The sequence below is a fragment of the Mustela putorius genome, unplaced genomic scaffold (genome assembly GCF_011764305.1).
Source record: "Mustela putorius furo isolate JIRA1106 unplaced genomic scaffold, ASM1176430v1.1 tig00000151_pilon_pilon_pilon, whole genome shotgun sequence".
NCBI classification, from domain to species: domain Eukaryota; kingdom Metazoa; phylum Chordata; class Mammalia; order Carnivora; family Mustelidae; genus Mustela; species Mustela putorius.
In genome coordinates, this window is record NW_025421296.1 from 17,900,198 (window position 1) to 17,913,896 (window position 13,699).

The following is a 13,699-nucleotide window of genomic DNA, read 5'->3' on the forward strand; positions in this document are numbered from 1 at the left end:
TCTTTAGGGTAAATACTAGTAGGGTGATTGCTGGGTCCATAGGGTAGCTCTGTTTTTAACTTTTTGAGGAACATCCATACTGTTTTCCAGAGTAGCTGTACCACCTTGCATTCCCACCAACAGTTTAGGAGAGATCCCCTTTCTCTGCATCTTTGCCAACACCTGTCATTTCCTGAGTGGTTAATTTTAGTTCTGACTGGTGTGAAGTCGTATCTCACTGTGGTCTCAATTTGTATTTCCCTGATGCCAGGTGAACTGTGGAAAGCCATGAAATAGATGCAAGGAGTCACGTATGCGGAGGTGCCCGGGGATTGAGGAAGCGAGACTGATTGGCTGGCTGCAAGCATGGGTGAGCCCGTGCTCGCAGCGTGATCAGGGAGAGGGGCGTGGACTAGATCGGTGATTGGCCGAGGTAAAGGATATAAAGCGGAGAGACTGTCGGGACAGAGAGATAACTAATAAAGAAGCTTGCCACCCATCACGTTTGCGGGTCGTTCTTGCCGGCGAGAGCGACAAGTGGTGCCGAAACCCGGGACTTCGCCCGCGTCGCAAAGAGGTGATCGAGGTAGAGCAACGATAAGGTAAGGAGTGCACCAATAACTGTCTATTGACAGGGAGGTTCCCTGAAGACGATCGGAGGTAAGGTTGCTTGTAAGGCTCTTCAGGGACGATAGAGGGAAAGTTTTCCCAGGATGGGAAACGAGATTGCTAGGTGCAGGGTAGAGGACCCTCTAAAGGATATCCTCAAGGCTGGCACCCCCTTAAAGATGAAAACAGCCCGCTCTTTCTTGAGAGAAGTAGGAGAAGTTGCCCCCTGGTTTATAGAGGAGGGGCTCCTGAATGTGCCACAGTGGGAGCACCTGGGGGAGGACTTGAACCGATGCCCATTTGTAACCTCGGGAACCCTTGCTGTGTGGTCCTTGGTGAGAGTGTGTTTACAATCTACTCGAGAGCCCTTGAAGCAAGCAGTGCAACAGGGAGGGGAGGTTCTGGAGCAGGTAAAGGAGGAGTCTCATAAAGGGTCTTCCCAAGACTCCGACTCTGAAAGTGAAAGTTCGGAAGGACTCTCAGATAGCGAGTTGCAGGAAATAGGGGAGAGAGAGGCAGATAAGAAGGAGAAATCTCCCAGTCTCCAGGCATTACAGGATTTGGAAGCCATAAGACAGCAATTCGAGAGTAAGGAGGTGGAGTTGCAGAAGGCATTAGAGGAATTAAGAATGCAAGGAGAAGTAATGGCGCAGCTGAAAGCAGAAGTGGAAGCTGCAGCTGTGGCGCAGATTGGGCCAACCTGGCCAGAGCGGTTTTAAGGTAATGGCGCAGCTGAAAGCAGAAGCGGAAGCTGCAGCTGTGGCGCAGATTGGGCCAACCTGGCCAGAGCGGTTTTAAGATCACGTAGGCTCTCGATTTGAAACAAATGTTACTTGCAATTGCACCTCAGCTAAGCACATAAGTTACTCACCAATGCCGGTCTGTGTTAGAGCTCCCTTTCTCTTCATAGTTTTTAATGCTTCTACTATTAACAAGTCATCTAGTCTCTCTTGTGAGTCCCAGAATTGTCTGCTATCAGAATGTTGGAATGCCACGGTGGGAGACTCGGCAGTAATAGCCAAGATACCGACGTATATCCCAATGCCAGTACAGGTGAATCCCGACAACCTGCCGGTGCTGCTTCGACATAAACGAGACTTTGGAATAACAGCAGCCATTATTGCAGCTATTGCAGCATCCGCCGCCGCTGCTACTGCTGCTGCAGTGGTGTTGACAACCTCGATACAGACTGCAGTAACACTCAACAATGTCACCAGGAGGGTAGCTGAAGCCCTTGCAACACAAAATCAGATTAATGGACTGTTGGGTGTATACAAAACCTGCCTGACTCTGTGTCACCCTGGTAGCTTATAATAATTTGTCTCACACTGCAAATTTATCCAAACAACTGAGCCGCATGCTCAATGGTTCCTGGAGTGTTGAATTCCAGAACCTGACCAAACAGTTGCGAGATTGGGTTGTCATGCTACAACAATCACTCTCGCTCCTCAAAAACTGGGCAGGCATAGGAGCCCTCGTTATATTAATGATTCTGGCTCAAGTGCTCCTACTAAGTAAGATGCATCTGTAGAGTTGCGCGACGGCAGCAATGGCGGCAACAAGTTTTGGTTCAAGCTATGATGGCTCTAGAGGCTGGTACCTCCCCCCAGATATGGCTTAATATGCTGGATCGGTAGTCAAAGACGGGTAAGACCGACCCCACCCTATAGCAACCTAAGACAGGGACCCCTCGGCCAGGAGGGTCACCCGATGACGGGTAAGCGTAGGGAGTGAGGGCGGCAACCTAAGACAGGCACGATCCCCGCCATCATATATAAATAAAAAGGGGGAGCTGTGGAGAGCCATGAAATAGATGCAAGGAGTCACGTATGCGGAGGTGCCCGGGGATTGAGGAAGCGAGACTGATTGGCTGGCTGCAAGCATGGGTGAGCCCGTGCTCGCAGCGTGATCAGGGAGAGGGGCGTGGACTAGATCGGTGATTGGCCGAGGTAAAGGATATAAAGCGGAGAGACTGTCAGGACAGAGAGAGAACTAATAAAGAAGCTTGCCACCCATCACGTTTGCGGGTCGTTCTTGCCGGCGAGAGCGACAGTGAACATTGTTCATGTGTCCGTTGGCCACTTGTGTGTCTTCTTTGAGAAATGTCCGTTCATGACTTCTTCCCATTTCTTGATTGGATTATTTATTTTTTAGGTGTTGAGTTTGATAAATTCTTTCTTGATTTTGGATACTAGCTCTTTATCTGATATGTCATTTGCGAATATCTTCTCCCATTCTGTTGGTTGTCTTTTGTTTTTGTGGACTGTTTCCTTTGCTGTACAAAAGCTTTTGTTCTTGATGAAGTCCCAGTAGTTCACTTTTGCCCTTGCTTCCCTTGCCTTTGGTGATGTTTCTAGGAAGAAGTTGCTGTGGCTGAGGTCGAAGAAGTAGCTGCCTGTGTTCTTCTCAAGGATTTTGATAGATTCCTATCTCACATTGAGGTCTTTCATCTATTTAGAGTCTATTTGTGTATGTGGTGTAAGGAAATGGTCCAGTTTCATTCTTCCGCATATGGCTGTCCAATTTTCTCAACACCATTTGTTGAAGAAACTGTCTTTTTTTCCATTGGAAATTCTTTCCTGCTTTGTTGATTAGTTGCCTATAGAGTTGAGGGTCAGTTTCTGAGCTCTCTGCACTATTTCATCTAAATATGTGTCTGTTTTTGTGCCAGTATCATGCTTTCTTGACGATTACAGATTTGTAATAGAACTTCAAGTCTGGAATTGTGATGTTGCCAACTTTGATTTTATTTTTCAGCATTCCTCTGGCTATTCGGGGTCTTTTCTGATTCCATATAAATTTCATGATTATTTGTTCCATTTCTTTGAAAAATGTTGATGATTTTTTTTAAGATTTTATTTATTTGACAGAGAGAGATCACAAGTAGGCCGAAAGGCAGACAGAGAGAGAGGGTGAAGCAGGATCTCAGCTGAGCAAAGAGCCTGATATGGGGCTAGATTCCAGGACCCTGAGATCATGACCTGATATGAAGGCAGAGGCTTAAACAAAAGTTAATGGTATTTTGATAGAGATTGTATATATTGTAAATATAAATATAAAAGATTGTATATGTGTATATTGCTCTAGGTATCATAGATATTTTCACAATATTTGTTTTTGTGATCCATGAGCATGGAACATTTTTCCGTTTTCTTTGTCTTTCTTTGTCTTCAATTTCTTTCATGAGTACTCTATAGTTTTCTGAATACAAATTCTTTGCCTCTTTGGTTAAATTTATTCCTAGACATCTTATGGCTTTGGGTGCAATTGTAAATGGTATCTACACCTTAATTTCTTTTTCTTCTGTCTTCTTGTTGGTGTACAGAAAAGCAACTTATTTCTGTGCATTGATTTTATATCCTGACACTTTACTAAATTCCTGTATGAATTCTAGCAGTTTTGGAGTGGAGTCTCTTGGGTTTTCCACATAAAGTATCATATCATCTGCAAAGAGTGAGAGTTTGACTTCTTCTTTGCCAGTTCAGATGCTTTTTAATTCTTTTTGTTGTCTGATGGCTGAGGCTAGGACTTCTAGACCTATGTTCAGTAGCAGTGGTGATAGTGCACATCCCTGCCATAGTCCTAACCTTAGTTGAAAAGCTCTTAGTTTTTCCCCCTTCAGATTGATATTTGCTGTGTTTTTTTCATAGATGGCTTTGAAGATATTGAGGTATGTACCTTCTATCCCTACTCTATGAAGGGTTTTGATCAAGCTGTACTTTGTTAAATGCTTTTTTCAGCATCCATTGAGAGTATCACATGATTCTTGTTCTTTGTTTTATTAATGCATTGTATCACACTAATTGATTTGCAGATGTTGAATCAATCTTGCAGCCCAGGAATAAATCCCACTTAGTCGTGGTGAATAATCCTTTTAATGTACTATTGGATCTTACTGGCTAGTATTTTGGTGAGAATTTTTGCATCCATGATCATCAGGGATATTGGTCTGTCATTCTCCTTTTCAATAGGTTCTGTGTCTAGTTGTGGGATGTTGGCCTCATTAAATGAGTTTGGAAGTTTTCCTTCCATTTCTATTTTTTGAAACAGTTTCAGGAGAATAGGTATGAGTTCTTCTTTAAATGTTTGGTAGAATTTCCCTAGTGAGCCCATCTGTCCCTGAGCCCTTGTTTGTTGGGAGAATTTTTGATGACTGCTTCAATCTCCTTACTGGTCATGGGTCTGTTCAGGTTTTCTATTTCTTCTTGGTTCAGTTTTGGTAGTTTATACATCTTTAGGAATGCATCCACTTATTCCAGATTGTCAAATTTACTGGCACAAACAAAATTTTAAAAAGCATCAAATAGATAATGAGAAAGATAAATAAGAATAAAAAGAAAAGAATTAGGGTATTACAAAAGGAAAACCAATAAGATTATAAATTTAACCAAATTAAACCAATGTAATTACATTGTTATTTTGGACTAAATATCCAAGTAAAATATAATGTCAATGTGGTTGAAAATAAAATAAAATTAAGGCAAGATTCTTAATGTATATAATTTATATTATATTCATATATGATATATGAATATAATATCTCTTAATATATATATAAATTCTATTTACCATAGATATACTATAAATATAAAGACATAGAAACTTTGAATAGAGTAAGCTCTACCTTCAAAAAATTAACTAATTGAAACCAACTATGTTCATATCAGACAAAATGGCTTTAAATAAAAATTATTACTAATGACAAAGACAGTTGGGACCCTTCATAATGATAAGATAGCCAATATAACAAGAAAGGCCAGTAATCTTAAATTTGAATGCATTATAAAAACACAAATTTAAGAATCTATAAAACAAAACATAAATTAAAACAAAACATAAATTATTCCCAACTAGATCTACAGATTCACTGTAGTTCCAAGAAAAATCTCAACAAATTATTTTGTGGTTATCAATAATGATTCTAGAGTATACACAGAGACTCAAAAGACCTTTAACAGACAACACTATATTTAGTCAAAATGGATCACGGACCTAAATTTAGTCAAAATGGATCACAGTAAAATACAAAACTATAAAACTGCTAATAAATAACAGGAGAAAACCTAGATGATCTTGGGTATGGTGATAATTTTTAGATATCTTTCAATACCATAGACATCTTCTATGAAAGAAATCATTGAGAAGCTTATTCATTAAAATTAAAACGTTCTATTCTACAAAAGGCAATGTCACAAGTATGACAAGACTAGTTTGAGACTGGGAGAAAATATTCAGAAAACTGATATCTGATATAAGACTGTTGCCCCAAATATATAAAGTACTCTTAACACTCAAGAATAACAAAATAAACAGTTGATTAAAAAATGGGTCAAAGACTTCTTTAGCAGATGCCACACCAAAGAAGATATAGAGATGGCAAGTAAATTCTCACAGTACATGTTATCTGAGACATACAATTTTATTCATTTTTTTATATTCTAAAGATTTTGTTTATTTATTTGAGAGAGAAGTTAAGAGTGCAAGTGAGAGAGAGAAATAGTACAAGTTGCAGGGACAGGCAGAGGGAGAGGGAGAAACAGGCTTCCCTCTGAGCACGGAGCCTAATGTGGGGTTGGATCCCAGGACTCTAGGATCATGGCCTGAGCCAAAGGCAGACATTAAATTGACTGAGCCACACAGGCACCCCTAAAATATACTTTAAAAAATACTACACACCTAAGAGAATGGCCAAAATTCAGAACACCAACATCAAATGCTGGCAGAGATACAGAACAGTAGGAACTCTCATTCATTGGTGCTGGAAATGCAAAATGATATGGTAATTTTGGTTTCTTATAAAATTAATCATGCTTTTGCATTAAATCCAGCCACAATACTCCTGGTATTTACTCCAGAGATTTGCAAACTTATCCACACAAAAACCAGCAAATGGATGTTTATAGAAGCTTTAATCATGATTGCAAACACTTTTCCAAGTCCCAAAATGTCCTTCAGTAATTGAATGGATATATAAACTGTGATATATCCAGACAATGGAAAATTAGTGCCAAAAAGAAAAGAGCTATCAACCAATGAAAAAAATGAAAAAAACACGGAGGAATCTTTAATTTATATACCAAGTGAAATAAGTCCATCTGAAAAAATATGATTTCAACTTCATGACATTCTGGAGAAGGCAAAACTATAAAGACAGTAAAGAAAAGAGTTCAGTGGTTTCCAGTTTGGAGGTTGTGGGGAGAGATGAATAGGTGGAGCACAGAGAATCTTTAGGTCAGTGAAAATGTTCTTTACAATAAAATAATAATGGAATAAATGTTATTATATATTTGTCCAAACCCCTGTAATGCACAACACCAAGAGAAAACCCTAATCTAAACTATGAATATCATATTATTTTCTATTGATTTCTCGGGGCAGAACATTATTTTATAGAATGACACATGAATAATGATTATATCTATCTATAAACTCCATAAGTAATACAAAACACCTATCATGCAAGACTCTCTAACAAATTCAGACATATTGGGTGTGACAAAAAGGAAAGCATAATAAACTTCGTAAGACATTTTTAGAAAAAAAATTTTATTCAGTCTTTTGAGAGAGAGACAGACAGGCAGAGAGAGCAAAAGCAGGGGGAGATGCTGAGAGAGACAAAAGACTCCCTGATGAGCTGGGAGCCCAACATGGGGTCCGATCCCAGGACCTGGAGATCATGAACTGAGCTAAAGGCAGACACTTAACCATCCACCCAGGCACCCCTTTATTTCATATATGTGTATATATATATATATGTATATATATATACATATATATATATATGCATTTTTTTTAGAAATTTTAAATTAATTAATAATTTAGAAATTAAATTAGAAATTTAAAAATTTCATTTCAGTGTTTCAGAATTCATTGTTTATGCACTACACCCAGTGCTTAATGCAATACGTGCCCTCCATAATACCCACCACCAGGCTCATCCAACCTCCCAGCCCCCTCCCCTCCAAAACTCTCAGATTGTTTTTCAGAGTCCATAGTCTCTCATGGTTCATCTCCCCCTCGAATTTCCCTCAACTCCCTACTCCTCTCCATCTCCCCATGTCCTCCATGTTATTTCTTATGCTCCATAAATACGTGAAATCATATGATAATTGACTCTCTCTGCTTGACTTATTTCACTCAGCATAATCTCTTCCAGTCCCATCTATTGTTGATACAAAACTTGGGTATTCATCCTTTCTGATGGAGGCATAATACTCCATAGTGTATATGGACCACATCTTCCTTATCCATTCATCTGTTGAAGGGCATCTTGGTTCTCTCCACAGTCTGGAAACCATGGCCATTGCTGCTATGAACATTGAGGTACAGATGGTCCTTGTTTTTACTAAATCTGTATCTTTGGGATAAATACCCAGTAGTACAATGGCAGTGTCATAGGGAAGCTCTATGTTTAACTTCTTAAGGAATCTCCACACTGTTCTTCAAAGTGGCTGCACCAACTTGCATTCCCACCAACAGTGTAGGAGGGTTCCCCTTTCTCCACATCCTCTCCAACACATGTTTCCTGTCTTGCTAATTTGGCCATTCTAACTGGTGTATGGTGGTATCTCAATGTGGTTTTAATTTGATTCTCCCTGATGGCTAGTGATGATGAACATCTTTTCATGTGTCTGATAGCCATTTGTATGTCTTCATTAGAGAAGTGTCTGTTCATGTCTTCTGCCCATTTTTTGATATGATTGTCTGTTTTGTGTGTGTTGAGTTTAGAAGTTCTTTATAGATCCTGGATATCAACCTTTTGTCTGTACTGTCATTTGCGGGATTCTGTGGGTTGCCTTTGTTTTGTTGACTCTTTCCTTTGCTGTGCAGAAGCTTTTGATCTTGATGAAGTCTGAAAAATTTATTTTCGCTTTTGTTTCCTTTGCCTTTGGAGACATATCTTGAAAGAAGTTGTTGTGGCCGATATCAAAGAGGTTACTGCCTATGTTCTCTATGATTCTGATGGATTCCTGTCTCACATTGTGGTCCTTTATCCATTTCAAGTTTATCTTTGTGTACAGTGTAAGAGAATGGTCTAGTTTCCTTCTTCTACACACAGCTGTCCAATTTTCCCAGCACTATTTATTGAAGAGACTGTCTTTCTTCCACTATATATTTTTTCCTGCTTTGTTGAAGATTATTTGACCATAGAGTTGAGGGTCCATATCTGGGCTCTCTACTCTGTTCCATTGGTCATTGTGTCCATTTTTATGCCAGTACCATGCTGTCTTGGTGATCACAGCTTTGTAGTAAAGCTTGAAATCAGATAATTTGATGGCGCCAGCTTTTTTTTTTTTTCAACATTTCCTTAGCAATTTGGGGTCTCTTCTGATTCCACACAAATTTTAGGATTATTTGCTCCAGCTCTTTGAAAAATACCGGTGGGATTTTGATCAGAATGGCACTAAAAGTATAGATTGCTCTAGGCAATATAGATATTCTAACAATGTTTATTCTTCCAATCCAAGAGCATGGAATGGTCTTCCATCTTTTTGTGTTCTATAGTTCCTCAAGAACAGATCTTTTACCCCCTTGGTTATGTTTATTCCCAGGTATCTTATCATTCTTGGTGCTATAGTAAATACAATAAATTCTCTAATTTCCCTTTCTGTGTTTTCATTGTTAGTGTATAAGAAAGCAACTGATTTCTGTGCATTGACTTTGTATCCTGCCACATTACTGAATTGCTGTATGGGTTCTAGTAGTTTGTGGGGGGAGTCTTTTGGGTTTTCCATATAAAGTATCACATCATCTGTGAAGAGAGAGAGTTTGAATTCTTCATTGCCAATTTGGATACCTTTTATTTCTTTTTGTTGTCTGATGACTGTTGCTAGGACTTCTAATACTATGTTGAACAAGAGTGGTGAGAGTGGGCATCCTTGTCTTGTTCCTGATCTCAAAGGGAAAGCTGTGAGCTTTTTCCCATTGAGGATTATATTTGCTGTGAGTCTTTCATAGATAGATTTGTTGAAGATCAGGAATGTTCCCTCTATCCCTATACTTTGATGTGTTTTAATCAAGAACAGATGCTGGATTTTGTCAAATGATTTTTCTGCATCAATAGAGAGGACCATTTGTTTCTTCTCTCTTCTCTTATTGATTTATTCTATCACCTTGATTGATATACAAATGTTGAACCATCCTTGAAACCCAGGGATGAATCCCACCTGGTCATGGTGGATAATATTTTTAATGTGCTGTTGGATCCTATTTGTTAGGATCATGTTGAGAATCCTAGCATTCATATTCATCAGTGATATTGGTCTGAAATTCTCCTTTTTGGTGAGGTGTTTTCCAATATGGGGATCAGGGTAATGCTGGCTTCATAGAAAGAGTCTGGAAGTTTTCCTTCTGCTTCAATTTTCTGAAACAGCATCAGGAGAATAGTTGTAATTTCTTCTTTGAAAGTTTGGTAGAATTCCCCAGGGAATCCATCAGGCCCTGGGTTCTTGTTTTTTGGGAGGTTTTTGACCACTGCTTCAATCTCATTACTAGATATCAGTCTATTCATGTTGTCAGTTTCTTCCTGGGTCAATTTTAGAAGTTCATAGTTTTTCAGGAATGCATCCATTTCATCTAGGGTTGCTTAACTTATTGGCATATAACTATTAATAATAACTTCTGATGATTGTTTCTATTTCCTTGGTGTTAGTCCTGATCGCTCCCTTTTCATTAATAATTTTATTTATTTGGGCCTTCTCTCTATTCTTTTGAATTAGCTTGGCCAATGGTTTATTGATCTTATTGATTCTTTCAAAAAACTAGCTTCTAATTTCATTGATGCATTCTACTGTATCTCTAGTTTCTATCTCATTGATCTCTGCTCTAATCTTGATCATTTCCTTCTTGTGTGTGGAGTTGGCTTAATTTTTTTTTTTTGATTATCCAGTTCTTTAAGGTGTAGAGACAGCTGGTGTATTCTGGAATTTTCCATTTTTTGGGGGGAAATAGGGAGGCTTGGATGGCTATGTATTTCCCCCTTAGTAGTGCCTTTGCTGTATCCCATAGGTTTTGGACCAAAGTGACTTCATTCTCATTGTTTTACATGAATTGTTCAAGTTCTCCTTTGATCTCCTGGTTGATCCAAGCATTCTTAAGCAAGGTGGTCTTTAGATTCCAGGTGTTTGAGTTCCTTCCAACTTTTCCTTGTGGTTGAGCTCCAGTTTCAAAGCATTGTGATCTGAGCATATGCAGGAAATAATCTCAATCTTTTGGTATGAGTTGAGCCCTGATTTGTGACCCAGTATGTGGTCTATTCTTGAGAAGGTTCCATGTGCACTCGAGAAGAATAAGTATTCTGTTGTTTTAGGGTGGAATGGTTTGTATGTATCTATGAGGTCCATCTGGTCCAATGTGTCATTCAATGCTCTTGTTTCTTTATTGATTTTCTGCTTGGATGATCTGTCTATTACTGAGAGTGGCATGCTAAGATCTCCTACTATTAATGTATTCATATCAATATGAATCTTTATCTCAATTAAGAGTTTTCTTATGTAATTAGCTGCTCCCATATTGGGGGCATAAATATTTACAATTGTTAGATCTTCTTGGTGAGTAGTCCCTTTAAGAATTATGTAGTGTCCTTCTGTATCTCTGACTACAGTCTTTAGTTTAAAATCTAATTTATCTGATGTGAGAATCGCTACCCCAGCCTTCTTTTGATGCCCATTGACATGAAAGATGCTTCTCCATCCCTTCACTTTCAGTCTGGGTGTATCCTTAGGTTCAAAATGGGTCTCTTATAGACAACATAGGGATGGGTCCTGTCGTTTTATCCAATCTGCAATCCTGTCTCATTTTATGGGCACATTTAGGCCATTCATATTGAGAATGATTATTGAGAGATACATTTTTATTGACATCATGTTACCTGTGAAGTCTTTGTTTCTATAGATTGTCTCCATATATTTCTGTTCAATGACATTCTTAGGATTTTTCCTCTTTTATAGTACCCCCCCCTTAATATTTCCTACAGTGTCAGCTTGGTGGTTGCATACTCTTTTAAATCTGGCTGGCCTTGGAAGTTCTTTATCTCTCCATCCATTTTGAATGTCAGTCTTGCTGGATAAAGTATTCTTAGCTGCATGTTCTTCTCATTTAATGCCCTGAATACATCTTGCCAGCCTCTTCTGGCTTGCCAGGTTTCTGTAGTCAGGTCTGACGTTATTCTGATGGGCTTTTCTCTGTACGTATGTACAAAGAATTGTCTGTACAATTTCTTTGTCCTAACTGCTTTCAAGAGCTCCTGTCTACAATTATGATTCATCATTTTCACTAGCCCGTGTCTTGAAGTCTTTCTAGAATCTACAATCTTGAGGGGAGACCTTTCTGCCTCTAGTGCATGAATGCTGTTTCCATTCATGAGATTCGGAAAATTTTTCATGGAGAATTTGTTCAACTATATCTTCGAGTCTTCTTTCATCCCCCTCCCCCCAGGGATTCCATTAATTCTGACATTGGAATATTTCATGGCATAATTTATTTCCCTAATTCTGTTTTTGTGGCTACTAAGCTGTTTGTTCCCAGGCTTCCTTCTTATCTTTTTTCTGTATCTGTTTGTGATTAGTGATCCGGATCACTAATTCTATCTTCTGTCTCAATTACCCTAGCTTTTAGAGAATTTAGATTAGATTGGAACTGATTGGGAACATTATGAACATCATCCCTGGTGGCTTTCACTTCTGTCCTAATCAATTCCATTTTGTCATCCATGACTTTCTCCAACATAGCTATTGCTTGGATAATTGTTAGCCTGAATTCCCTTTCCAACATATTGCCTATCTCCATAATTAGCTCCGTTGCAGAAGGCCCAGTCTCTGAAGTTTTCTTCTGTTGGGCGTTCCTCTTCCTAGTCATTTTGTTGAAGGATGGCTGAATGGAGTGTAGCTGAATGTTTGGACAGTGGTGCAGGCAAGGTGCACCCTGGAATGCTTCTGAGCAATCAAGAGTCCCCACCCAAAAGAAAGAAAAAAATAAAAAGAGACAGAGAGAGAGAGATGGGAAAAAAAAAAGAAAGATAAAATAAAAGAGAAGGACCAGCCTAAATGAGCCCCAAGGTAGGTATGAAGTATACAAACAAAAACAGACAAACAAAAAGACTGACAGAAGTAAATGACAAGAGAAAAAAGAAAAAAAAAAGAAAAAGAAAAAAAAAAGAACATCATCAAAACAACCCCAAGTATAAGATTTATATACTACCAGGACAAAAACAAATAACACAGAAACACTGCAGAAGAAAAAGATGGGAGGGTGGTTATAAATTCTCAGTGTGGGTGAGGAAGTTTATTTTGATTCTTCCTGGATGTGTGTTGATATCTTTCTTAAAGGACTCAACTTTCCCAAGATAAAGGGGGATTAAAAACTGGTTTACCTATAGGGGTAACATTGATCGGGGAAAGGGGATACCTTGAAGCTTAACTCTATATGAATATTAAAAAAAGAAAAAGAATAAACTAAAATTAAATTAAATTAAATTAAATTAAAAAAAATTAAAAATAGAAAAGCAAAAGAAAAACATAGGTATATGTATCAAAAAGTTCAGGTTAAAAGGTTATGGAATTTGATGTACTGGACCTCTCACTGCTTTGGTAAATAGGTTAAAAAGTTAAAAAGTTATATAAATGAACCAGAATAGTGGTAATGAATTAAAAATAAAAGTTGTATCTGTGAAGTAGTGATGGTTGTCCTCTTGTCTTTTTTTTTGGGGGGGGTTGATTTTCTGGGGGAGGGGACTGACGTGTGGGTTTTCAGGAGTTGGAAACTTGCTGGAGTTAAGTCCTCCTGCCCATGCAGCTCTGAGGAAACCGGTTTGTCAGGCTTCTGTTCTGGAGGTTTTTGTTTGTTTGCCTGTTCATTTGTTTTCTCTCCCCTTGGCAGTTTTTGATGATTTTTGGAGGTTTAAAGGAACACAAACTGAATCCAGACCTCCCTCTCTGAGAGAAGCCTCAGTCTGTTCCCCTATGGGTGCTCCAGAGCACATAAATTCCCCTTCTGCCGCTGGCAGAGCACATTCCCAGTCAGGGTCTCTGGGGTCACAGGAACTCCTGCTTGTACCCAAAACCACAATAACCCTGGCTGTCTGGGCAGCTCCATAGGGCCAAAGAGGTCCTAA

At 38.9% G+C, this 13,699-nt stretch overlaps 1 protein-coding gene across 1 annotated transcript; it reads left to right on the forward strand.

Annotated features, from left to right (window-relative positions):
* Nucleotides 1-677: 677 nt before the first annotated feature.
* On the forward strand, nt 678-1,460 carry LOC123390914. Its single transcript, XM_045075812.1, has 2 exons — nt 678-1,229; nt 1,309-1,460. Exons 1-2 carry the CDS (start codon nt 693-695, stop codon nt 1,384-1,386), a joined length of 615 nt encoding a protein of 204 aa, XP_044931747.1. The 5' UTR covers nt 678-692; the 3' UTR covers nt 1,387-1,460.
* Nucleotides 1,461-13,699: the final 12,239 nt, after the last annotated feature.